We start from the raw sequence: 27,851 nt of genomic DNA on the forward strand, positions 1-27,851 counted from the left end.
CTTGACCTCTTCCTTTATGTGGGTTCTTACATGGTCTGACATTCTGTACCCCCTGCTTTTTACAGGTAGACAGTTACCAGTGTGAATATCATGCTGGCCCCAAGGGGTCAAGCCTGGTGTCAATAAAAACAGAGAGGCAAACTGATTTAACAGAACCTTGCACTCGTCCTGTTGGTCCAAAGTCAGATCAGGAGAGAGATTAACTCCTTCTATTTTTTCGTATAAAGGCTGTCCCCTCAGAAGATCGGGTAGAGGTTCACTTTCCTCCTCCTCTTGATCAGATAATAAGAGCAAAGCTCCCATTTCTGGTCTGGATACATATGCCTTTAGGCGGTTGGTGTGAAAGACCCTGGGGGCCTCCTTGGGATTGCCCAAGTCAACCAAATAATTGACCTCTCCAAGTTTGACCACAACCTTGAAGGCTCCGATCCATTTGTCCTGTAAGGCCCTCTGCCTTGTAGGTACCATAACTAGCTGGTCTTGAGTAAACTCAACCATGTTGGCCCTCTGGTCATGTCAATGTTTAACCAGATCCTGACCTGCTTTCAAGTTTTCTGAAGCTTCTGTCATCATGTGTGTCATTGTCCTTCGGAGACCTAACACAAAGTCAGTGACTCGCTGGCTTGTGGGAAGGAGCACTCTCCAACCTTTCCTTTATTATGGCTAATGGGCCTCTAACCCGGATGACCATAGAGAAGCTTAAAGGGGCTGAAGACAACCCCTTCTTGAGGGACTTCTCTATAAGCAAAGAGAAGCCATGTTTTTCCACATTCTTTTGAATGTAGTGGGACATAAAATTGCCCCCCCTGACTGAGATAACCTTAGGAAAACCTACCCTGGTTAAAATGCCAAGGAAGGCCTTAGCCACTGCCTGAGCAGTAACAGTTCTCATAGGTATTGCTTCAGGATACCTGGTATCATGGTCTACCACAACCAATATAAATCGGTTGCCTGAAGATGTGGGAGGGTCTAGGGGACCAACAATGTCAATCCCTACCCTCTCAAAAGGAACTCACACCACTGAGAGGGGCACCATGGGTGCCACGTTCTTGGCTCCATTCTTTCCAGAAGTCTGACAAGTTTGACAGCTTCTACAGAATGTATCTACATCAGACCCCATCTTGGGCCAGTAGAAATAAAGAGAAATCCTTTCTTGAAGTTTAAGTGACCAGCTGAAGGAATCTCATGGGCTAACTGTAGAAACTGGGCTCTCACCTCTTGAGGCACTATGAGTCTTCTGTAGTCCCCCGGGGTAGACTCTATAGGCTCACTGCAAAGGAGGCCATCCTCCCAGTACAGCTTGTGTTTTCCTGGCTCTTGCCCTTCCAGCTGGGAAGCTGCCTGTTGGCAAAGTCCTTCAAGAGCCGGACACGCTCTTGGACCTCTGCTGAAGTCTGCCCTGCAAGGGCCACCTTCTGCAAGCAAAGTCCGCAGCGCGGGATGGTCTTTAGAATCCAGATCTCCAACAGGGGGAAGGTCTTCTTCCAGTTCTGTTTCACCATCCTCTGGTTGGTCCTCCCACTCAGCTTCAACTGGTGGAGGGGTCACAGGTGTGACCTTGGACCGTCCTCTCTGGGCTGTCCTTGTTTTGTGCACAGGGCTTATACTTTTCTTCCTTCCTGAGACCTGGGGTTTCCCCTTTGTCTCTTTCTTCCTGGAATTAGAAGTTTGTTCTTCCTGTGGACTGGGTGTTATAGGTACCTCAGTAACAACCCATTGAGAGTAATCTAATCTGTGGCCTTCTTAGTCCGCTCCTTCTTCCTTTTACTGGGAGGCCTGTGGGTGCTTGATACAACTCCAAGAGGTTTACGTCATTCCCCCAACAGGACTCTCCCAGGCACCTTATTCTGTACACTGACAGGTATTCTTACAGTCATATTATTGCACTGGATGAGAGATGGTAGTATTGGAACCATCTGGAGAGGGCCTCCATCAAGCTTAATGGGACCCTTTGGTGCCTTAGCAACATCCTCAGGTTTTAAAAAGGTTTCATCCACTACTGTAATGCTGGACCCAGTGTATCTAATGGCAGGGGTCTCCTGTCAGTTAACAAGTGCACTGTCCTTGTAATATTCTTTGGTGTTATCTGGAATAGAGTTACACATCTACATTCTACTGTACCCACAGACCCAGGGACACTAAAGAAACACTGCCTGAGGCTCCCATGGGGTCTTCAGCCAATAGATGAATGTTTCCACTTGCCGTATCCCTCAGGGATGAAGGCTAAGGATGCAATGTGGACCCCTAAAGACATCTGGGATCCCCTTTCACATGGGCAGTAGACCCACAAGAGTAACGGTTACCAAATGTTTTCTGGAATGGGGGCTTCTGCTGACCTCCCTCTGGTTTGGCACCAGAGGTTTCACTAGACTGACCTGGTTTTCCAGATGGTTTACCCTTCTCTTTGTGGCCCTCTTTTGGGTGGTTGGATTTAGAGATTTAGAATTCTTTGTCATCTTTCTTGTGCTGTTTCCCCTCATCCTTTTTGTGAGTGGCCCCAGAATCCTTGTGAGTAGCCCTGTTGGCAACCCACAAGTCAGTAGCCTTTGCTAGCTTCTTAGGATCAATCTCTTTTGAGTCAGCCAATTGCTGTCTCCGCTCAGGAGAACAAGCATCAACAATAGATTCCAACAAAAAACAGATTTCTCATTCCTTCAAAGGTAGTTACTCTGTAACCCTTAACCCACCCATCTAAGTTTTTCAAACATTCACACACACCCAGGTAGCCAACAGGGTACCATCAGTCTTTTTGAGGGTCCTAAACCTCTTAAGGTACTGGCAAGGAGTTTTCCCAAACCTGGCTTTGAAAGCCAGCTTCACATTCTCTTACTCTTTTCTTTCAAGTTCCCCCACCTCCATTACAGCATCAGTTGCAACCTGGGGAGCCTAGACAAAAGTTGAGGAATCGACTGATTCCCTGTGAGACGCTGATTCCCATTACTGTATTCAAAAGCACTCAACCAATCCAAAATATCAAGTTTTGCATCATACATACTCACTGCTTCTTTGGGCAGGCGAGCCCTCTTTGGACTGGAAGACCTAGAGGACTCTGGGATATAAACATTTTCAAGAGACATTTTTTTTCATTTCAAGAGCTAGTTGCATTTTTAGTTCCCTGAGTTTGATGTCCTGATGTTTGGCTTCAGCTTGAGTCTGTATTCTTTTGAACTCCAATTCAAGTCTAATTTTCCTAACAGACACATATTCTGGACTCAGTGATGTACCTTGTGGGGTCCCAGTGGACAAAGTTTGGGGCAAAAGGGCAGGCTGAGGCAGAGAGGTGTTCCTAGCCTGGTAATCTTCTCCCTCTTCTGGCTCGTCTAAGGCAATAGAGTTAGACTATGGATCCTCATCCTCTTGATCAGTTTCCACATTTCTTGAATTAGTAGGATTTACAGGCCTATTATCCAACCTTTAGTGATCTAACAACCTTGTAATCAATAAAAGAAAATTCCTTTAACAGAGAGATTCCTGATCCTACACACATCTTTCAGTTGATCTAGAATGATCAGGGCTTCCTGCTTGAAGTTATCCATATTAGACATGTTACAATTGCTGTTCTAGTGGAGCTTAGTCTTGTGAAGTTTTCTAGTTGAACAAAATTAAAGCAAACGCTCTATGTAACAACTCTACAATAGATCCCACCTCTGCCACCAGTGTTGGGCAAGATTGTATGCAGTACCCTTTGGGTGCACTACAATAACCTTGGCCTCCTGGCAATAGGGATCCAACCTTTGGTAAACACTTAGACTCAAGGTTTCTTGATCAATCCATTATTAATTTATTTCACAAGTAGTAAAAGCCTTCTTCTGAAGGAAGCAATATATGTAACAATTAAAATACACTTCAAAAACACTCTTAGTGTCTCTAAATAATATGATACTGTTAGGCAGAAACCTGTGCAGTTCCCTTTGGGAACACTGCAAAAGATTTAGGACTACAGGTTTTAGCATTAAACCCACTTGGTAGCAGTCTGTACCACCCAGATTTACCTGGTAGCTGTGGCTGAGCAGTCAGACTTCCCTCAAGAAGAGTTAGGCAGTATGCAAAGTATACACAATAGGCACTCAGATACAATAACACAAGCAAACACTGACCAGAGCTTTGGTATCAAAGTATATAATTATTTATTTAAAAACACACTGTTTGAAACACTCCAGCACTCTTTTTGTAAAACACTCTAAACACAGTTACTATTATAATATATACAACCCTTATTCCTTATCAGACAAGTCTTAGTTAATACCACTTATTTCCAGACAGAGGTGAGCGCTTAACTATAGATGGCACTCCAATAAGTTCATGAAGAAGGGAGGGAAAAAGACAGAATATGTGAAGATACACCACTCTAAGATTTAGGAACACTTTTAGCAAGGCAGAAGAGCAAAAGTCACTTGTGAGCCAAAGTCCATAGGCTGGGCCCACTCTTAGAGAGAGCAGAGCACAAATGCGCCCAAGATCACACAGTTACACTAGGCTTTGAAAGTCTTGCAGAGAGTTCGAAAAGAGTTTAGAGAGGCTCAGAAAAGTTTAGCCAGGGTGTCCCAGGTTAACCCAGGTTCGAAAGCCGGGGGCTAAATCTACCCCGTACAGTCGGTGGCAAGGGAAGCCAGACGGAACACGGTACCTTAAGTGGGAAGGATCCTCCAGCGGTGGCAGTTGTTCCTGGCAGCGAGTGCAAGTCTCAGCGTCGTCCAGGGGAAGAGAAGATCTCGACTTGGAGGAAAGATGAAGGTCGTTGCACTGCCAGGGAAGAAACCAGCCGCAGAGTTTTCCGGTTAAAGGTATTACCCTTTTTTTCGCGGTCGTGGTAAAACGTGGTATTCCGGTTGCCGGGGTGCTTAGCACAGGCAAGGCGGCCACGAGATGCGTTTGGAAGGCGAAAAGACGGTGAAACTGGTTATCCCCACCAGTCAAAGGAAGAAGACTCTCCGGCGGGAGATCTCCTCTGTCGTTGGGAAAAGTGGTGAGGCGGTCCAGCAGGGCTCCACCGGTGGTGTCGTCGTGGCAGGTCGGGTCAGCTTCTCTCTCGTCGGATTCTTAGGTCCTGTGGCGACTTCTGAAGTTCCAGTCCCCAAAGCCCTGCTTTTATGCAGAAAACCCCCATTCACTCAGCCTAGCTGTCACTCAAACATGCTAAGTGGTGAGTCGGCCGGCTCACCACTTGGGCCAATCAGGACGGAGTGCGACTTGAGTTGCCAGGCAACTCAGTCCAGGGTGCCTAAATCCCCCTCCACCCCTCCTAAGTACCCCAGACAGAGTGGCACCACTTTGGAGGGCTTCTGTCGAGAAGCCTGCCAAAAAGTGGAACAAAGGGCTCGACTTGGGTTGGAGTCACAGAAGAGAACACAAACGTCATTTTAGAACAGAGTTTTGGCAAAAAATACCACCCGGAGAATTAATAATAATTAAATAAACCGGCGGTATGTTCGAGGCTATCGTAATTAAAAAATAAATATAGTAGCCTCGAACAATGGGAAAATCCCATAGAGAAATATTCGCGGTTGAATAGAAAAAGTTGTATCCACTGCCACCAGCCAAAACTCGACCAGGGGGGACGGAGACGTGCCCCCTCGACTAACAGCTGTGTAACGCACATCACAAAAACACACGAAGCCCAATGGAGTAAAACACCCCATAGCAAGCCTTCCTCTGAAGGAAGCAATATATGTAACAATTAAAATACACTTCAAAAACACGCTTAGTGTCTCTAAATAAGATGATACCCATTGGCCATGGCACCCAGACACTTCCTACACCCTCAGGTGACTTAAATAGAAAGGACACTGTGGACATTGATTCATCACTGGTACATTTAGAGCAATACTGAGTTTGGTGTAAAATATAGAAGAAAAGAATAAAACAAAGGTTAACAAATAATTCATAAACATGTAAGTACTTTTAGAAACCTTCCAATGTCAAATAAGTTTAACTCTTCCTGAGGAAAATATCAAGCACAGAGTCAAAGGTAAGAAGAGTCTTGCAGGGAGCCAGGGCAGCCAATGTTCATTGCACAATGTCTAGCGGAGCTGAAGATCTTCATTGCAGGTAGGTCAAAAGTCTTGCACAATGTTTTTAGAAATGTTTGTAGAAAATAGAAAACTTGAAGAGCCACAAGCTGGGAGGCTTGTGGGGTGCAAGGCTTCAGCAACTTTGCAAGGTATCCAAGACAGGTCTCAGATGAGAGCAAGCAAGGCTACACAACAAGAGGTAAGTTGTCTTAGACTTTACAGTACCTCTAGTTAGAAGAAATGGTTCCAGCAGGCTTCTGTTCCTGTACAGCTCTGCAGATCCTGTTGTTCCTGAGCCTCAGTCATGGGGACAAAAGGGAGGACGTCTGGGGACTCCTGCTCTGCAATGGGAAGGTCAGTGGCAGCAATGGGCAAACTTCAATTCACCGGTTCGTCTGTGTTTTAGCTCCTCGCGTCTGACAGCAAATGGCAACACCGTGGTTTGCGGATACCACTCAGGACTTTCCTTGCATCTGGTGTCCAGCACTTTGTTGAGGTGGCTCAGGTTTGATCAGTCCTGCATCAGGGAAGTCCGCAGGATCTTCCTTGCACTCGGGGTCTGACTTAAAAGTGACGCCCACAATCTGGTGTTCCTCTCCCTGGCACTTAGTTCCAGCAGCAGTGGAAGTACAGCCAGCTCAGAGAGGATGTCCAGACGGGCTAACCTTGGAGTTGCTTGGTCCCATCAACTCAAAGTGAGAAGTTGTTCTTGCGGGCTTCTCTAGTCGAGGCTAATTCAGAGCTTCAGCACAGCAGCAGGGATTCACTGGGCAAACCAACGGTCCAGAAGTTGCAGCAGGCGTCTCTTCCAAGTTCTTCTTCGGATTCCTTCGTCCAGTGGTCGACTCTGCCTTCCATGCCAAAAAGCCTCACCTTTTATGCAGTTTCTCCCATTCATTCCAGCCTAGCTGTCAATCACACATCACAGCCGGCCAATTGCCTTTGGGTGCATTCTTGTAAGCAAGGGGATCAAGCACAGGGAGTTTCGGGCACCTCCCTCACTTCCTGCCCCTGCCAGACATACTGGAGCCAGAGGCAGGCTTGACTCGAGAATCCTGCCAAAGACAAAATGAACAAAGGGACCAAACCTGGTTTGGCACACAGAGTAACTCTCAAGAAGAACCTTTCCAACAAGAAATGGTGAAAAAAGAAGACCGGGGCCATATTGACGAAATGGGCACCCATGGGTGCCTTAGCGTGGCTGCGAACCCAGCCCGCGGTAAAAACACACAATGGTAGTAAAAAGTAAACAACTGCCACCAGCCATTAATTGTAGAAAGGGTACCATAAAATTGTTACATGAGAAACAAGTCAAAGGGAATACTAAGTAACCCCTCCATCACCCTATGGTAAGATAGTGTGTGCTGGGTCTAGAAAGTTACAAAATGTAAGTAAAGTCAATTTCACTTTACTGCTCTTGGAAACACTAGTTTCACCAAGAGAAGGTATTTAAACCTTTGGGAAATCTAAGAGACTTCCCTGTGCCACTGCACTGAAGGTGCTGTGTGTCACAATGTAAAATATGCTGCTTATGGAGTTTGTCAGACTCCAAAGTTAAAAGAAACACAGGGTCAAAATCACAATAATCATATATGAGAGAGTGAGAAAAAGGGCTCACACTCTCCAGGTAAGAATTGAAAAGTCCTGAAGTCAAGCAAAAGGGCTGGGGGTCTTTAAGGTACAAGGGAATTAGCACATTTTTGAGAATTCTCCCTAACAGCTAGCTTGACCAAGCTGCAGTCCATTACATTCATCTCCAGAAGCGCATCACAGCGATTCTGGGGATGCCTAGAAAGGACACATGGTACAAGAGCACTCTCCCTCACTTCTTGCATCTCACATGCAAACTCAAATGTCTTCAACCATTCAATGATATCATTCTTAACATCATAAGCACTCGCCAAATCTTTAGGTAACCTGAGCTTGAGGTTCCTGTAGTCCTCAGCCAGAGAAGACATGTTCCTCATCTCAAGTTCATGTTGCATTTCTTTCTTGAAGGCCTTCTTTTTCTCTGAGCTCTAACATTCTATGTCATAGTTTATTTCATCTCAATTGTGGCTTTCTGTTGCTCAAGAGCTAACAGAAGTTTGGGAGCGAAGTTAAAGGGCAAAGTGGCCCTAGAAGAATTAGCAGAAAGGGGCCTTAGTATGGGTACAGTGTCATCCTCCAACTCTATCAGCTCCTAGATTTGAACTCCAATTAGTCCACTTCATCCTCATCGCTTAGGTCAGTGTTAACAGAATTTGCAATTGATACTTGTTTACTTGGGGACTTCTGGAAGTCCTTTAAAGGATCAAATCAGACTTATTTCCTTTACAACGTAATCTTCTTTCTTTGAAAAATTCTCTAAGTGTATTTGCTTTCAATTAAACAAGAGACCCCTGCTTGTAGATATACATACTGTGAAATAATGTTCTTACAGCCAGAACTATGTATACAAAACAATCCTAGTGGATGGTTTTTGTGACTATTGATGTCCCACAGGCTCAATGTATCTCAACTACACAGTATCCCACCACTGTAACACCACTTGGTGGGGAGTTTTACTAAAGTCCACTTAGGACTGTAGAAGACTCTTCTTGTAGAGAGGCAGGGCTCCAACTCTTAGTATAGGCCTGAACTACCCAAAAGGTTTGGCAGCTATGGCTGAGCAGCCAGGCTTAGTCTAGGAGGGAGAAGGGCTGTAGTAGAGAACAGAGACCTTTGAGCACACAGTCAAGAAGACACTTACACATGTGTAGTTATATAAATAGAAGTAATAATTATACAATCTAGGCAATGTCAAGTTTTCTTTTTAATTCAGGTAAGTAAGAGAAACGTTATGCATATATACAGTAAGACATTTTCAGGTATAAATCACTTCAATAGTAAACCTTAAGATAGAGTACAGGTAAGGGAAATAGTTTCTTCAGGTTAATAAAAGCGTTCATCAACCAACAATCAAAGAAGGATAATACTGGTAGTTAAAATTACTTTACACACGCTTGTAGAATAGTTGTTAGTAATTCAAGGGAAGTAAAAGCACATTGGCAATTAAATTCAGAATCACTTTTTCAGGAAAGAATTAATCCAAACCAATATAGAGCCGGTAAGAGTTGCATTACATTCAGAGGCCTTGGACTTTAAAAGTCTATCCCTATCTAGTTCTGAGTGTCTCAGTCAGTTTGGGGAGCAGAAAAGGTAGGGCACACGCTGTAGAATGTCAAGAGTTCCAGAAGAAGGCTTGTAGCAAGTAAGTACAGTTCTTTGCTAGGAAAAGGGTTCAGGGACTTTGTAAAAGGCTCCCTGCAGGCACACAGGTGTTGGGCCTGGGCGAACGTGTATGGGTGAACTCCCAAAAACATGAATCGGAACTCTATCAACAAAGGAGCAGTAAAGCAACTCTAGGTAAGTTCTACCCAGAGCCTCACAGTTCCCTAAACGTGAAGAAGATGATGCAGCACAATGGCCCCATGATGCAGCAGACCAGGTCACTGGATTCTTGGTCAGGCAGACTCGAGAAGGGCACTGGAATGGATTGCGCAGCAGCAGACGAGTGGAGAGGCCTTCAACAATGGATTCTTCTCGGTTTTGTGGTTTTGGTGCCCTTTATAAAGCACCAGTGAAGAACGGTTACCACTCGGTCGATTCAGCTTGCTCTCTCGTTCCAGCACTTCATAGAGGGAACTTCAGTGAGCGAAATCTTGTCTCTCGAGGTCCAGATGGTGTCCACCAAAGTTTCAGGAGGATTTGATTTCCGGAAGGCGATGTCGTACAATGATCGCAGGTTCCAGGGTATTGGCGAATTGCAGACGGGGATGGTTACAACTGGTCGAGAGATGGCCCAAAATGCGATTTGTCTTCAGACTGGTTGGTCCCACCAGTCTAAGGGAAGAAGTTGTCCAGTTCATAACTTCCCTGTCGCTTGGGAAAGAGGTCTGTAGCAGCAACGGTCACTCAATGGCTCTGGCGTTCCCTGGGGGTTTCTGCAGGCATACTTCTACTTCTCTAAGGAATGGATCTTCCAGTGGTCGACTCTTGCTTCAGTGTCAAGACCCTGGCCTTATTCAGGAACCCAGCCATTCAGCATGCATGCTTCCATTCAAACAAGGGACAGCCAGGCACCCAGTTTGAACTGGATCCAGGCAGTCTCACTGGCAGATAAAGGCCTGAGGAGTTTGTGTCCTCCCAGACACACTAGCGCCTTTGGTGGGCTTCACAAAGTGAACCCGGTGAAGACAACAGATAAACAAGGACCTCCCCCATCCAGCATGGCAGACAAATCCCCCATTTCCTGTCCTCCGACACGCTCGAGCCTTGGCGGGCTTCACAAAGGGATCCCACTGAAGGCAAAAGTCAAACCAGGACCTCCCCAACCCAGCACTGCAGAAGGGCAAAGAAGGGACAAGCCATCTTAAATTGGCAAAACAGTAACCATTTTGGGTTAATGAGGACAGTTAGGGAGAATTCTCAGAAATGTGTTAATTCCCTTCTACCTTAGAGACCCCAGCTCTTTTTGCTGGACTTTAGGACTTTTTATCTCTCATGTAATTTTAATGCGCTTTATTATCTGTGTTTTTTTAAATTTTGGAGTCTGACAAATTCCATAGGAATCATCTTTACATTGTGTTACACAGCACCTTTCAGTGCAGTGACACAGGGAAATCTTAGATTTCCCAAAGGTTTAAATACCTTCTCTTGGTGAAACTGCTGTTTCAAAGAGCAGCAAAGTGAAATTGACTTTACTTACGTTTTATAACTTTCTAGACCCAGCACACACTATCTTCCAACTGGGTGCTGGAGGCGGTTACTTAGTATCCCCTTTGTCTAGTTTCTCATGTAACATTTTTGTTACCCCTTCTACAATTAATGGCTGGTGGCTGGCAGTGGTTTACTTTCTACTGCCATTGTGTGTTTTTACCGCGGGCTGCGTTCACAGCCACGGTAAGGCACCATTGGGTGCACATTTTGTCAAAATGGCCCTGGTCTTCTTTTTTCACCATTTGTTGTCGTGAAGGTCCTCCTTGAGATTTACTCTGCGCGCCAAACCAGGTTTGATTCCTTTGTTTGTTTTGTCTTTGGCGGGCTTCACAAGTGAAACCTGCCTCTGGCTCCAATATGTCTGGCAGGGGCAGGAAGTGAGGGAGGTGTCCGAAACTCCCTGTGCTTAATCCCCTTGGTTACAGGAATGCGCCCAAAGGTGATTGGCTGGCTGGCTGTCCGGCAAGGACAGCCACTCTGCTGTGTGATTGACAGCTAGGCTGGAATGAATGGGAGAAACCTGCACAAAAAGGCAAGGCTTTTTGCCTTGGAAGGCAGAGTCGTCCACTGGACGAAGGAATCCGAAGAAGAACTTGGAAGAGATGTGTGCTGCAACTCATGGACCATTGGTTTTCACAGTGAAGCTCTCCTGCTGTGCTGAAGCTCTGAATTCACCTTGACTAGAGAAGCCCTGCAAGGACGACTTCTCCCTTTGAGTTTGCGGGACCAATCAACTCCAAAGTAAGCCCGTCTGGAAATCCTCTTGAAGCTGTTGTATTTCCACTGCAGCTGCTGCTGGAACAGAAGAGCCAGGGAGAGGAACACCAGATTGTGTGCGTTGCTTTTAAGTCTGACCCGAGTGCTAGGAAGATCATCCAGACTTCTCTGATGCAGGACCGACCAAGCCTGTGCCACCTCAACCGAGTGCTTGACCCCAGATGCGAGGAAAGTCTGAAGTGGTATCCGAGAACCACAGTGTTGCTATTTGTATCCCCTGTGTTTAGATACTCGTGTAGCAGTCAAATGCTACCCTTTCCTCTGGGAATGGCTGGTGGCAGTGGTTTTACAACAAACTACCATGATTTGTCCCGACCACGAACACCGCTAGCGTTAAATCGCCGGAGCTATGTTTGTAAAGATGGCGTCTGAGCCCCCTTTGTAAAAACAGGCCCTGGTCTTCTTTTTTCGCCATTTCTTTGTGGGAAGGTCCTTTTAGATTTTTGCTCTGCACGCCAAACAAGGTTTGGTCTCTTTTTTCATTTGCCTTTGGCGCGCTTCAGGAGTGAAGACTGCCTCTGGCGCCCGAGTGTCTGGGGGGGAGGGGACAGGAAGTGAGGGAGGTGCCCGAAACGCCCTGTGCTTAGTCTCCTAGGCGAACCAAATGTACTCAGTGTTGATTGGCTGTCCGACTGTCCAGCAAGGACAGCCACCCTACTGGGTGAGTGACAGCTAGGCTGGAATGAATGGGAGAGAACTGAATAAAAGGCGAGTCTCTTGGCTTGGAAGGAAGAGTCGACCACTGGAATGGAAGAACCGAAGATGAGCCTGAAGAGGACGGCTGCTGCAACTCCTGGACCATTGGTTTGCCCGGTGAAGCTCTGCTGCAGGTCCGAATCGCCAAGTTCAACTCGACAGAGAAGCCCCTGCAAGGACGACTTCTCCCTTTGAGTTGGTGGGACCAATCAACTCGACAGTAAGCTATCTGGATACCAATCTCGGAGCTGGTTGCATTTTCCTCAGAGTGCTGCAGGAAACCCTATAACCAGGGAGAGGGACACCAGTTTGTGTGCTTTACTCACAGCCACCGGAATTGAAGATTTGCCAAATGCCAGCTTTTTGACCAGTCCCAGTGCAGTGCAGGAGTCCCCCGACGTCCTCCCTCTTTTCCCCACGACTGAGGCCCAGGAACAGCGAGATCTGCAGGAACTGCCAGGAACAGAAGTCATCAGCTGCATCTTTTTCTTCATTTGAAAGGTACTGTGAAATAAGACATACTTACCTCTCGCAGTGAAAGTGCTTGAACTTTTGCAACTTTTGGGCCTCATCAGCTTGTGACCCAACATATGATTCTTCTTTTTACAAACTACTTCTGAGAACTTTGGCAGAGACTTTACCGTTTACTTACCAGAACCGCTTTATCCAATCCAAGACTTTAGTCCATTGACTTTGGCCTACCCTATTGAATTGAATTGACGCTTCTGGTGAACTCAAGTATTTGCACTATCTAAGAATAATTGTAACCTTTCATGTTCTAATAATCTTTGCCTTTTACCTCTTGAAAAGTATTCTGAAATAGTATTGAGGTATATGTGTGATTATATTGCCTCCTTCTTATGAATGTTTTATAACTGACAGATAAATACATTCATAAGTATTTATCAAACCTTGAGTGTAAGTGTTTACTTGAACACCTGTGATTGTAGACCTCTGTGTAACCTCTTTACTGCTCACATTCCCCTCTTGAGATAAGCCTGGCTGCTCAGCTCTGCTACCAAAAAAACTGTGTAGTACAGACTTATACCAAAGGTTGATTTTGCTTACACCTGTAGTCCTAGTTGTGTGTGGTGGTCCCAACGGGTACTGCATACAAACTTTGCGTAACAACGGGTATGTTAACTCACCCACTGTACTCCGATTTGTCAGGAATCACTTTTGAGGCTTCTAAATGAGCTGGGTCCACTTACTTCATGTCTTGGTTTCATCCGAGGGTGTCCATGGGCCGCTGGTGCAGAGGTCACTTTTGATTCTGGGATTTAGGTCTGGCTCGTTAGTTGGTCCACCCTGTTGAACCATTTTAAACGGGTGAAAAAGCTTCCACCATCCTAACCACATGATTAACACAGAGAGGGTACTCTCGCTGGAGGACTAAGATGCACCGTTGGGGTAGCCCTGTCCTAGGAGCTATGAGGACTCTTGAAGCAGAACAAAAACACAGACCCTCTTTCTGTCAGGATCGGGTTTAAGCCTGACTGGGCTTTCTGCGTAATACTAGTGGGTAAGTGTTGCCACTTACTGACCAAAACGAAAGTATCAGCCTGTTAAGAGCATGCAGGCCAAGCTTCCCAAGAATTCCACCACTTTATCTTTTCCACGTGTAGCGTATATTCAGACAGTTATAACACTCACAAATGCAGTATCATTTCAAACTATGCAATATATTTGTAAGCACTATTAGCCAACAGAATCTCACTTGCATAAGAATGAAAATAGCACATATCTGCTACTCAAGTCTGAAAAGAGGGAAGCAGACGTTTAGAGCTGAGGAATACTCATTGGAGCAGTTTCGAACTGAAATATGCTGGGGAATGTTTGGATGTGTTTTTGGATGTTACAGTAAATACTTTTGTTGTAATTTTTTAAATTCTTTAGCTTCTGAATTAAGGACAGAGAAGTATAATGCTTTCCTTGGGTCTTGGCAATGAACTGGTGGAAAGAGAGCAACCATCCAATACTAATGCACAGCTAATGTAAGCACATGAAAATAGGCTCTGTAATGGAAGATTAATTCTCATAGGCTTCCATCCTGTAGACCGGTTAAGCATTGCATACTGCATGTTTATTGTAGAATGGGACAACAGATAGGATTGAAGAAAAGCATTCTTGGCATACAGAGAAACTAATTTGTCCCTTGAATGTGCCAGGAGACCTTCTAAAAAAACAATTAAAAACAGAATTCTCAACACCTCAATGATCCCTGCTTTTCCCCAATCTCCTGCTTATCTTGGTGTCACCTTAACCCCTTTCCTTATATTTGAGTCGCACCATTACTTTGAACTCTTCTGATTGTAATCACCCTTCGTTGCCTGCTTTGATGTTTGCAACAGCCCTCTGTGCCCTGATTTGCTATTGGTATTTCTCCATTCCCCCTTAACTCTGTTTCTTTCTACTAACCCCTTATTGTATTTCTCTTATTTTATATGTTTGTGGTTCTTCTCACCCACTTCATTTTGTCCTTCCATCAGGTAAACCGTGAGAGGCCCCATGGTACAAGCCCTGCCTCTTCATCGCTGGATGCACTTTCTCCTTTTTTGAAGAAGAAGGCACAGATCTTGGAGGTGCTTCGGAAGCTGGAGGAGGCTGACCCCCTTTTGACATGCCCCACATCACACCCACCATTACCTGGACATGCTGACTTCTCTGTGCAGTGGAAGGCAGAGCGGCATTGGGAACTTTCCACAGCCATAGTAAACTCCACTACTGTGGAGGGTGGTGGACCAGGCATCACCCATGGACCAGAGGCCTGGGCGTCACGGCTCCTTGTTGCGCAAAATGGTCTGGAGGATCTGCTGCGGTGGAAGACAGGAGGCCGGGGGCCTAATTTGGAGGGACTCCAGACAGAGGAGGAAGGGGGGATCCTAGACCTGGGTAGCGGTGGCTGTGTTGACTTAGAGCCAGCTGACTTGGAGCTGCTAACGCCACACTGCTGCAATGATCTGTCAGGCCCCAGCTCTTCCTCATCATCTGATGATAGCGGTGAGCAGACAGAGATGAGTGCACCAGTGAAAGGGCCGCTACTGAGTGCCATCTCCATGCATGAGAAGGACTTTCTACAAGATGCTGACTCCTACCTCTCGGTCATGATCGAGAATGGTATCCGCAATACTGTGAACGGAGACCGGGGTGTGGTCATCAACAGACAGATCAACTCTGAGACCTGGCCTTCCAAGGATGGACTCCCAAGCAATGATTTGCTAAGCAAGGCGCTGGAGAAAGAAGTACTGCGGGAGATTTCCCAGACTGGGAAAATTCAGCTTGAAACTGAGGACACCAACACACCAGAGCCTTCACATGTGCAATTGGAGCTTGTCAACTCAACCTCAGCATGGCAGGAGGCAGATAAAGTAGCAGAGGTGTCCTCAGTCCATAGTAGCCATGCTGTGAAGCGGCAGGTAAAGGCCCTCTCAGAGGCACCAAGCCACAAAGAAACATTCATAAGCACTTACGTCTCCAGTGGGTGTCTCGGGCCAACCCCAGAATCTGATGATCCTGCTTGTAAGATCCTCAGTGGCACCAGCGGGCTAGGGGGCAGCATTAAGCGGACTTCTGACCTGGGTATTGCCCACCATCATGGAGAACAAACACCCATTCCTGTGCCCTCCCCATCAAAGATTCTTAAATTTCTCAAGATGCCAAATGCAGCTGATAGAACACAGAGCCCCAACCACTTGCGGCTCAGTCCCCAACTTACCCGCAGCTCAAAGATTCCTTGTAGAAACAACTATGAAGTATACCACTCACCAGTGCCTGCCAGAAGACCTTGTAGGGGAGAAGAAGACATCAGATGTACAGGGAGGAGTCAGCTGGTCCTTGATGCTGAAGTCTCAGTGAATTCTATGGCTAAGAGTGAAGTTCCTGTCCAGTGCTCCCCTGTGTCTGTCCGAAATTCTGCAGCCAATCTGTCTGAACAGTTTTGCCAAGAAGCACCCAGAACACCAAACTATGAAAACCTCTCAGAAATCACAGTCCAAAATTCCACTGGTGTCCTGCAGACCTGCTCTTCCCATCTTGTGCATCAACTAATCCGTCCAGTCAGAGAATCTGAAGTATCAGAACTGTCACATCCTCCATGTTTCTCCATGCCAGCAAGCCCTGTGGCTCCAGTAGAGGAGGGATTACCGGACTTAGAGACTGGCCACAGCAGCACTGACATTGGGCTCCATCCTTGCACTGCAACATCCAGGTCTGAACCAATGCAACCAGAAACCTGCTCTTCAGGGCCAGTGGACTGCAAGCGCCCTTTTCCGGGATTGAAACCTGAAATTGAGAAGAAAATGTCAGAGACTTCTGTGGGTCACCTCCCTTTTCAGGTGCGCCTGACTGCACTGGGAAAGTTGAGGAGTACAGAAAGCTTACAGGCAGATTTGTTTACTCAACCAGACTGGAAGGAAGATCGTGGAGTAGAGGGGACTAGCCAGGTGACCGCAAACAACCAGAGAAACAAGGCCTCGCTGGGAAGGTCGCCTGAAATGGGTGAGAGCCTCTCCGACTGCCCATCTGAACCACGCGTGTTTCTTAAGCGGGGTGGAGGCTCCAAGAGCCTGAGGCAAGCAGAGGTCTTTGTGAACGGGGAGCCTAGGGCAAGGTGCTACCACTCCAACTCAGTAGGGTCCAAGGCTGAGGCAAACTACTCTCCAAAAAGTGACCACCCTTCCAGACACCGTGGTCCTCCTGGATCCCCACAGGCTTCTCGGGCATCAGGTAAACACCAAGCAGCTGGAAATGGCAGTAAAAACGCAAGGAGCCCTCATGGGAGTCCCACCAAATTACCAGCAAAATCCCCTCTGAAAACCTCTGCACCGAAAGGTCCTCTTAGTGAAGAGGGAAAGCAGTGTAGCCCACCCTCTGGGCCCCCACTCCTTCTGGGACCAGATGATAAAGTACGAGTCCAGCAGCTCAGCATGGGTCGGAGAAGCACATGTGCAGAATATGCACCTAGGACACCACCAGCCACCAGGACTGCAGAAAAGTTGCCACTGAGCTCTACTTTGCACTCTGCCATTGAGGAAAAGGTGATGAAGGGAATCGAAGAGAACATGCTTCGTCTTAAAGAGCAAGACCGGACCCCAGTCGTAGAGGTGAAACAGAAGAACTCCAGTGGTATTGCCAGCTGGTTCGGACTGAAGAAGAGCAAATTACCTGCGCTGAGTCGAAGGCCTGATGCCTTCAAGGTGAAGGAGGAGAAGCGTGGAATGACTGCCTCTCCTCCCAGGAGGGAAGGCAGGGCAGCTGCCAAGAAACAGGAGGTAGAAAGCTTAAACATTTCTATGTTGATGGAGAAGGCTGAGGATCTACGCAAGGCTCTGGAAGCAGAGAAGGCCTACATGAGAGGGCTCTCAGCAGAGCGTAACAGAGCCCATCCAAGCAGCATCATTCTGGAGCAAACGCAGAGTGAACTCAAGGTGATCTACTCCAAGGAGGTGACTCCAGACAACTTTATGCGTCAGCTATTGAACAGGTGAGTAGAACAGGGTTTTATGAGCGTGAAGCTCCCATAAGTGAGTGACTGGGAATTTGGCCATGTTGAAAGTTCAGAGTGTGCCAGTACTACTCCACTCAGATGCTCTCCCTCTTTTCCATCTTGTTAGGAATCCTGCTCCTGGAGCAAGCCAGACCGAAAACAAAACTGCCCTTTTCTGCTGCAATGCTGCAGCTATTTATTTTTCAATCAAATTCAACTTATCAACATGGTTCTTTTTGCATAAGGGCTCTAGTCTTTTTATTTTTAATCCTCATCACCTCTATATACACGTGCCAATTCCTATTTGTATGTCTCCCCTATGGTTTAGGGTGCTGCTGTTAGCATCCATTTCCTGTTTTAGATCGTCTTGGTTGTGTTAAAACCATATTATATAGCTGTTTTCATGACTCTGTAGTTAAGGTTGCTTGATCCTTTTATGTAGGAAAATGAAAGCAACATTTCTTCTGTAACTGTTGACCGTGCCAATGAAAGTTTACTACATTTTGCATGCAGCTGATGGATCTGGCCAGATCCGAAAATTCATGTCAAATTCCCTCAAGTCTCATAAACCTTTTCATGTACAAAAGGAATGTTGAAAAGCTAAGGTGTTTTTCTCATTGGGTTTTCCATAGATCCTCAGAAAATATGCTTTGGGGAGGCATATTTCAAACTTGTCCCCTGCGACTTGAGAGATTTTTCACAAACACCTAGCCTTCTCCTGAAGATTTGCATGCTGAAGAAACTTTGAATATCGATCAGCCGAACGGGTTATTGTTTCATGAAAAGGAATTTATTTTACTTCGACATGTGCACTGACTGAATGATGCAATGTAATTGATTCATTTCCTGAATATCTTTTGTAAGGGGAGTGGAGAGACTTAACTTGTAGTGCCTGTCCAGGGGTTGCTGCCAAGTTAGTCCAAAGTCTTACTGGTAAACATGGCAGAGGAGTATGGCGACGCTCTTGGAAAGGTAGGGATCTTGTATAAGGGACAGATAAAGCAGAGAGAGACACACACCAAATAAAAGGTTGTTCGAGCAGTGTTGGGTTTTTCAGAGCCACTACGAGTGTATGGTTCTGGGAAGCCAACCTTGGTGGACCTGAAATCGTTTTACACAAAAGTCTACCCAAACTCTTACTTGGTAACAAGGATGAGGATTAAAACTTACAAAATGGAGAGTTTTGTGAAGTAAAATTTCCATAAATTAAAGATTGTAGCGCAATATATTAGAAAATTATTCACAGTTCTTCTGTACGATAAAAAAAAATAGGCAGTCGATGGTACGAAAGTCAGGTACCCAGTTTGTTTGATTTCAAAGTTGTGTTTCCATTTTAAGGAAGGGGAAGCTGCTAGCTGTAGTTACCCAGAGTTGCCCCAAGCACGATTCTTGTGCTCCAGGTCCACCACCAAAAGCCAGACCAGGGCAGACGTAGGGTAGGACTTTACGCCATTTGAAATTAAATGTGAACCAGGTGATAACAAAACAGGCAAGCGACCCAGCCCCCAAAACCTGATCACGATGAACCACCCGAGATAAATCTGGGTCAAGTGCTCTCACCGTAGGTTCCAGCATTGGACTCGGGGGTCGTGGGTGCAGAGAGTTCTTCATTTGTCAACTACGACAGCGATTCAGTGGCTCATGTCTCGGGGACCTTTCGCAAATTGACTAAGCTGAAGTTAAAGGAAAACCTCAGTAATTTATTTATTTATTTTATTTATTGTTCACTTGTTAGGCACCTATACAGGAAGCAAATACTGTTTCAACATGCCCACCGGCACAGGGGATGATAGACAATGTAATTACAACAATGTTAATGATACAATATAAGAGACAATGGGGAGGGCAAGTCAGACCTACTATGCCTTGTGAGTGGTCAGAATGTGCAAGTGCAGAGGGGTATGGGGTAGGTGCTGTGGTACTCATGGATAGCAGTAGGTGAAGTGCTATGAAGAAGGTGCAACCTCCAGTGGTGGAGGATGTGCTGAGGATAGACAGCAGCTGGGATGATAAGATGGGGGAGGTCAGGGGCGATGATGCATAAGGGCCCTGAGCAACAATCAAGCTACTGTGCGATTAGCAGGCGGAAGAGGGAAGCAAGGAGGGGGGAAGAGGTAAAGAGGAATGTCTTGAGGCTTTTCCAGAACATAAGGAGGTCCTGCTCAAGACTAAGAGGAGGGGGAGGCTTTTCCAAAATTGGGAGCACGCTGAGGAAAGCAATCGACCATCTGCCCTCGGTTTGGCAAAGCGCTTTACACACAGGGAGTTGGTGCCAGACGAACGCTGGTGTCTAGAGGAGGAACATTTAGTCAGAAAGAGTTGCAGATAGAATGGACCCTGGCCCCAGACATCCTTGTGGGTGATGCAGAGGGATTTGAATTTAATCCGTGCTGCGACCGGGAGCCAATGAAGACTTTGTAGGGCAGGAGAGATGCGGTCCCTGGGCTTGAGACCATGGATAAGTCTTGCTGCCCTATTCTGGATTAGCTGGAGGGGTCGCAGAGTGGATGAAGGTAGATTAAGGAGGAGGCTATTGCAATAGTTAAGCCTAGAGAAAACCAGAGCCTGGGTAACATTGAGTCTCTGGGGGAAGGTGAAGAAAGGTAGAATTCCTTTCAGAAGGAAAAGCTGAAAGTCCGTTTTTTGGCAATGTCCTGAGTATGAGGGAGGATGGAGAGAGAGGAGTTGAAGATGACTCTGAGATTTCTGGCTTCAGAGGAGGGAGCAGGGGGAGAGCCCACGGAAGAAGACCAGAGTGAAGGGAAGAAGTCGGGTGCCGAGGTCCCAATAGGAAAGATTTTTGTTTTGCTGCGAATGAGGCAGAGATCATTAGAAGCACACCAGGCCTGGATTGCTGAGAAGCAGTCGGGGATGATGGAGGGTGCAAGGCCGTCTGCAGGAAGTTTGAAGAAGAGTTGTGTGTCGTCGGCAGAGCACTGGCAGTTGGGGGGAGAAGGAGAAAATGAGGCGTGCCAGCAGAGTAAGGTAGATGTTACAGAGCCAAGGCAAGAGAATGGAGCCCTGGGGGACGCCACAGGTGGAGAAGGAACTAGGGAAGGAGAAGATGCCCAGTGTGACTTTGTAAGAGCGGTCAGTTAGGAAGGAGGTCAGCCAGTCCAGTGCCTGCTCCGAGATTCCAAGGGTGTCATGGAGCCTTTTTATGAGGATGGAATGGTTCACTGTGTCAAATGCAGAAGAGAGATCAAGAGGGAAGAGGACAGCAGGGGAGTTGGAATCAAGGGATGCAAGCAGTTCTTCACGGTTGTTCAGAAGAGCAATTTCTGTGCCACTGCCTGGTGCCACTGAATGCTCGGAATCCAGATCGATGTTCGTGAAGACCTCCAAGTTCATCGTGAGAGTTCAGTTGGGGCAGGGCCAGCTTCTCAAGCAATTTCCCCAAGAAAGGAGTGATGGAGATGGGGCAATACTTGGCTGGGCAGGAAGGGTCTGCGGGGTCGCACAAGGGAGTGCTTGAGAAAGGATGGAAAAGTACCAGTAGCAAAGGACTGGTTACAAAGATCACAAGGGCAGGGGCGAGAGAGGAAATGTCCTTGATGGTCCTGGATGAGCAAGGGGCAACCTGTTTGGAAGAGACCTTCATGGAGTTGACGGCTCTGGTGACTTCTTCCGGAGAGATGGAGGCAAAGGAGGAAAGAGGAGGGTGCGTGGTAGGGGAAGGCAGGGGGGGATGGGTTGGAAGGGTGCGTGATAAGGTTATTCAGTATGTCCTGGGTTTTGGAGGTGAAGTGAGTGGAGAGTGCATTGCAAAGGGCCTGGGAAGGAGTAGGGGCAGAGGACACTGCAGGGGGTTTGGCAAGTTCCCTGCAGATTTTGAAGAGTTCAGCCATGTTGTTGGACGTGCCAGATACTCGTGTCTGAATGTGGGTCCTTTTTGGCACGGATAGAGAGTCTGTAATGCCTTTGGAGCAGGCGGCAGGCCAGTTTTTGTCAGAGGGTGAACCTGAGGTTTCCTACTTCGGTTCTGCAGCACTGCACTTGTGCTTCAGGTCTGCAAGTTCGGAGTCGTACCAGGTGTTAAGCTTGGAGGCAGGTTTCAGGCGATCCTCATGACTGGGGCAAGGATGTCAAGGGTGTTGGTAATGGAAAGATAAAGGTTGCTGAGAGCGGAGGTAGAGTCTGAGTTGGGTGGGCAAGGGGGAATGAAGCAGCAGCGGATACTCGTTTCATCGGACGATGTTTGTGAACAAGGTTAGCAGGGCTTTTGGAGAAGTTTTCACAAGGTCATAGTGTAAAGGACCGCACTGGAGGAGGGCGTCTGTACTCCTGCTCTCTATATGGTAGAGGAGAGGCACACAGGACCCCAGCCAAGATTCTCTTATTATTGGTAACGTATTCGAGCAATCAAGGCCTAGCTTCTCAGGAGGTGATGCAGGCTGGTTCTTAAGTGAAGTGTAGTCCCCCAGCACCCACAAAGGAATGTCCACACACTGTATTAGTTAAAACACAGTCTTTATATAAGGTTCAATGTTATGTACCCTATCACGATAACACACTTTGTGCTCCGACAATTCTAAAATGGTAAATATATACAGTCCTAGGTGGTACCACTATTACTCTGATCCATTAAAATGCATCAACTGTACTCCGTTCAAATAGCATACGAACCAACATAAAACGATATCAACCATAGATGTAGGAGGAAGATAAGTTGGTTAGACAATTGGCAGAATACTGAGCCCCTACCACTAGGTACAGTTCCGTATGAGGATCCCCCCACCTGGGCAACCTGTAAATAAAGATATATATTGTACAAGCACAGTCCATGTATTGTCTGTTAGTCTTATCTTCCTCTATAGTTCTGCAACCCAAATGTACCTTGCGTTGTAGAGTTCTTCGCCAGGGAATCGACAGGCCCTTCTTGAGTGCACTCCCTTTCAAGTGGGAGCCACGGGTCGCCGAACCTCCGAGATGAAGAAAGGGTGAACGTTGTCATTGAGGCAGCAGCTTCGGTCCTTGCGGTGCTCGTTGAAGAGTTGATCGAAAACATCCTGCAACAGGGGAGGCGTGCGGTACACCTCGACGACGATGGTTCGTTGCCACAAAGAGTTAGTGAAGAACTTTGGCCCAGCAAGGGCGTCGAGTCGCAGGCATCTGGTGTTGGCGAACGGGATGTGACCACAGTTGGCTTCAGTAGCTTCGTCGGCGTCTGAGGTCTTCGGGTGGTGGGAAACCCACCGGCGTATTCTCCTCGGTCGTCGGCGGCCTTGACTTTCTCCGGCAGGACGAAAGCGGTCGACTGTGATGAACAAGGGAGTCCTTGGATCAAATGTTTCTTAAGCAAACTGGAGCACGGCGGCTCCGGTCGGCGACGGCGGACGGCTGTCTGGTGCTTTTCTTCGTTCTCCTTGGCAGTCCCCTTCTCCGGTCGGCAGCCTTTCGTAGGTCTGTCTACCAGGAAGCTTTGGCAAAGATCAGCTGGTGCACGATGGTCCCTCGTAGCTCGGGAAGAGGTCTCCTTACCAGGTCCTCTCTTGGATCAGTTCTTGAAGACACAGCAGCTTTCAGATTACACGGAAGGGACCAGAGGTTCACCTTCTTCTTCCGGCTCTGCTTCGAGAGTAAGCATCAAGTATCAACTTCAGCTTCTGAACAGTTTCTAGCAGTGAAAGTCCCCCAGATATACTAGTTGATCTCCCATTCATTCTGCTGGGTCACACTCAGGCAACCAATCACTCAGAAGGGCATTCAGGCAGACAGTCAGCCAATCGGGCGCACAGTGCATTCAGGCCATTCTTCTCGATCCAGACACTCGCTACACAGAATGTGGATTCGGACAAGTACTCTGCCATTCAGCACTACACACTCCATTCATACCAGTTTCGGGCAGGGCTGTCTCAGTCATTGTGTCAAATACCAGATACTAGACACCCATAACACAGAATGCGTATTCGTCACACACTCCATTCACCCAGGTCCCACCCCACGGTCGTACCCACAACATACAGTCATTGAGAAGGCTCCAGCCAGTCTGGTTGGCGCTTCCCCACACTACCATACAGCCAGTCAGGGGGAAGGGACAGAGTTGGGGCTTCCTGTGACTTCGGGCAAACCAAGGTAACAGGCGATGGACGGCAAGAGGCCACAGGGGCCATCTTGTCCATCAAGAATCCACCGATTTCAATGACGGGGCCTGGGCATCCCAAAATGGAGGATGCGCAGGACACATGTCAATTCAGCACGTAGATGCCACCAGCCTGTACCCTGCTCCTTGGGCCACTCACATGGGTGCCGTAAGTGTATCCCAAGGGTCTGTTTACCAAACCAAATACAGGAAGAGCCGCACCGCCAGGAGTCCCACATGAACTCCTGCGTGGGAAAACAAGTCACAACATACATGATAAAGCAATAAAGGACAAGGATTCAGAGGCCCTGTCCCTCTGATGCATTTCCAGCATCACACATTGGGATCCAGGTGGGAGGAGAGAATAGAGTGGTCAGACCACGGGAGTGGTGACCAGAGGAGATGCGAGAGGGAGCTCGGAGTGGATGATGGCGTCCAAGGTGTGTACGGCAGAGTGGTTTGGACCTGAAGGAAGAATGGAGAGGGATAGAGAGGTGCAGATGTCAATGAAGAGGGTGGATGCTGTGCATGGGGAGTATTAATTGGATGTTAGTCACCCAGGAGGAGCAGGTTGGAGGTGGTTGAGACTATGGAGGAACAGAAATTAGCCGAATCCGAGAGAAACGGAGACGAAGCGCCAGGAGGCCGGTAAATGGTAGCAATGGTCAGGGTGGAGGAGGGAGAGATAACTAATCTGCGTTCTAGGCTCTCAAAGTATGAATAGAGCGGAGTGGGTAGGATGGAAGAAGGAATCCACTCAGGTAAGATTAAGGCAACCCCGCTGCCACCCCAGTGAGGTCGAGGCTTGGAGTTGATCTTAAAGACATCAGGTAAGAGAGAGTTCTAGGAAGTGACTAAGCTGGCATTGAACCAAGTCTCAGTGAGTGCGAATTTGTCATGGACAGTGTCAAGAAGAAGGCAGAGGTCAGCAGAGTGTTTGTTGGCTGAACGTGCAATAAAGGTCACCAGGTTGAGACGATTGCTGCCTTTGAATGTTTTTTGAAGTGGCGTACAGGTGTGTGGTACTTCAGTCAGAGGTGGTGGAACAGGGGAGGGGGCAGTAGGGTGAGAGGCAGGAGAAAGAAGGAAGTTGATGCGAGACGGCAGGGTCCGGTCAAAGAGGAGGAGTTTGGCCTGAGGGCCTTGAACCAGGATGATTCCCGTGAAGTAGACATTAATTCAGGAGCAAATTGAGAATAAGCCTGCCAAGAGAACTTCTCACTTGGTGCCGCCATTAGTGGGTGAGGAAGGGTAAGGTGAGAGAGTAGAGATGAGAAGTCCATAGGTCTGGGGATGGGACAGAGAAAAGGATGTCAGTAAAGATTTCTCTGGATGATAAACTGACATAGGTGTCTGCAATTGGGAGGCCAGCATTTGCAGCACAAGGATGTCTTTTTTTATGCTTTTTCCGTCCAGATTTGGTGAGAGGGTGAATAGGTGATAGTGTAGCAGCTGGAGGAGAGTGGGGCGATAGAGAGTGCCCCCTCAGAGCAAGATGAAAGATGCAAGAGGCAGAGAGATAAAGAGGGGAGGCGGGGGGCTGCTGTAGTGCACAGTTCTGACTGTAACTCGCAGGCGGCCAAACAGATGTTGAGAATAACGGTTACAAAGCAATGCAGGATGTGAGCACACCTAAGTTCGATTTTAAAAGCAACAGTCACACAAGCAGGATGTGAGCACATCTAGGTGCGATTTATTTTAAGACACAGGTATCGCAACACTGCAGTACAGAGTGGAAGGGAAAAGGATGAGAGAACAAAGGAAGTGAAGACAAACAAAATAACTTTTGACCATGAGGTACACAGTAGGTGGGGGGGGAGGCTGGAGAAGTGCCACCTGAGATATATCGATCAAAGTCAGGAATGGCACAGGTACAGAGTCCAAGATAGCTGAGGCAGTCAAACTTAGCAATCGGCAGCACTCGAGTTATAGCAAAAGGAAGCAGGCCATAGTCCATGGGCAAGTGTTGGAAGTTCTCAGCAGCATGGCACATTTGATGCCTGTATTAGAGTGGGGGTGGTGGGGCAAGCCAAGCCCAGTCAGGCTCGGACAGGCGCAGACAGGGCCTTGGATGAGCACATTGGCTGGGGGGGCGGCTTTCGCCTGCCGACGTCTCCGACTGACTGAAAATGCAGAGATACAGCTAATCGCAAAAGGGCTGCAGTCTGGACCCCAGGAGGGTCCGCCATCTTGGAGAGTGAATGGCCCTTCAGAGAAGAATAGCCAAATGGCCACAACAAGCAAGGGTGTAGTCCTTCAAAGTTACAGTCCCACATGAACGCTTGCAGATAAAAATGTTAGGCGCTTCATCAAGTTAATTATGAGCATGTTATGTGCTTGGAAAATAAAGTTCTTTTTTCTTTCCCATTTTCAGTGACCCCACAGCAGTAAATTAGCCCCCCAGGGCTTACCTGCATTGGAACTGCAAAAACGCTGCTCCAGCAGCTTAAAAAATGATGGAGGCTGGTGGTGTGGATAACAAGAGGCAGGCAGGCAGGCATCAGCCCTGCCTTCTGTAGATGGAATCATGTCTCCCATCATGTCTCCTATGATGCTGCAGAACCCCTAAGACACCATGGATGCCATGAGCATTTAGTGACCATGTACAGGTGGTGACAAGGAGGACCGCAGTATTCAGTTTTCAGCAAGTTTCCTCTTGGTAGAGGGCAGAAATGTCCAGGGCCCACAATTAGGATATACTGAAAGTATCACAGCAACAGGCTCTACGAGAGAACAGTAACAGGAGAAAGTCCCGACTTTGTTACATGTATGCATACTACAGATTAAAGACTCTTCAGAGCTCCAGAAGGATGTTGCAAAGGTTGCAAGTACTCAGCGACAAATGTAATATAACTATATTGTAACCTGTATATATACTGCTAATGACTATGTAACTATATTGCAACCTGTATATATATTGCTAATGACCATGTAACTAAGTAACTAAGCTTTGTACTGTAACAAGTGCCACAATGTCCTCGGGCTGTTGTGCGCTATATAAATACGAATAAAACAAACCCCCGGCACACTCCGGACCAAACTTCAGCAGTCGATTCCACTTCAGTTGCAGGTTCAAATGCAGCAATTGTGCGGCTCTGTGGCTTTCAGCGGCTGAGTTACAGCGATGATTCCGTGGCAGGACAGTGGCGATTGCTCCGCCAGTTTTACTGCAGCAGGATTCAGGGCACAGAGGGGCACAGCAGCAAGGCACCTGCGAAGTTCGTCACCACGGCTCGGCGACACTGTGACTGTTTGCACTTGGTTTCAGGCGTACTCTTCTAATTCCAGACCTAGGGCGCGTGGGTGTACGAAACAGCAGGAGAGTACCCTGGACCGAGTGCTTACGACCTACCAAGTTTCAAGTGTCAACTCGAAACAGCGGCGGTTTCAGAGCAAAGGGCCTGTGCAAGCTGGTCAGTTCGCTGGTTGACCTTGGAACACTTCCGAAGAGGGTCGCTTGCAGGAACGATGAATAGATGTTCCCACTATTCATATGGGTCGAAGTGCCTTTGCAGATCTTCTAGGTTCGATCAGATGTAGAGGGATCCTGTGGGACAATAGCAGGCTCAGGGTGCCAAACCTTCCAGCGGGTCCTCAGCAGTTCCTCGACTCAGCTTCTTAGTTTCAGGATGCTTGGATCCTATACTGGGTTCAGTGACAACTCGAGAAATCGACCTGGTATGGGTGTTTGGAGCCTTTTCTTATCCACCATCTCCTTTGCGCCAAAACGAAGAAGACCCAATGGGAGATCTGCTCACATACAGGTACACCAGACGTGAACCAATCGCGGACGCCAGTGGTCGCAGTCATTCCGAGCACACCGGATTCTCTGGCACCCAGCATGTGTATTGGAACTAGACAGTCCAGCCCACATCCTGGAGGCACACACACAAGGCATTCAGAAGCCTGCGAAAACTTGACGTTGGCCGGAGAATGCATGACCAAATAATGCAAAAAAATGCTCGACCGGGGGAAGGCAAAGGGACAAGATGGCCAAAGAACAGGACAAAGAACCTTTTGGCATGGCCATTTTGGAGCAAGGCCACCTTCCTGTGCCAAC

The 27,851-nt window shown here is 47.5% G+C and overlaps 1 protein-coding gene across 5 annotated transcripts in view; it reads left to right on the forward strand.

Moving 5' to 3' along the window:
- The window catches only part of NCKAP5L (NCK associated protein 5 like), a 534,672-nt gene that overhangs the window by 359,279 nt on the left and 147,542 nt on the right, over positions 1-27,851 (forward strand). For all 5 annotated transcript variants that reach the window (XM_069653864.1, XM_069653865.1, XM_069653863.1 and 2 more), the window contains one exon: positions 14,714-17,706. In XM_069653864.1, coding sequence (XP_069509965.1) covers positions 14,714-17,706 — 2,993 coding nt within the window. The remainder of the gene's footprint in view (positions 1-14,713; positions 17,707-27,851) is intronic.

This window comes from Ambystoma mexicanum, chromosome 3q (assembly GCF_040938575.1).
Source record: "Ambystoma mexicanum isolate Mex_15411 chromosome 3q, UKY_AmexF1_1, whole genome shotgun sequence".
Taxonomy (NCBI): Eukaryota; Metazoa; Chordata; class Amphibia; order Caudata; family Ambystomatidae; genus Ambystoma; species Ambystoma mexicanum.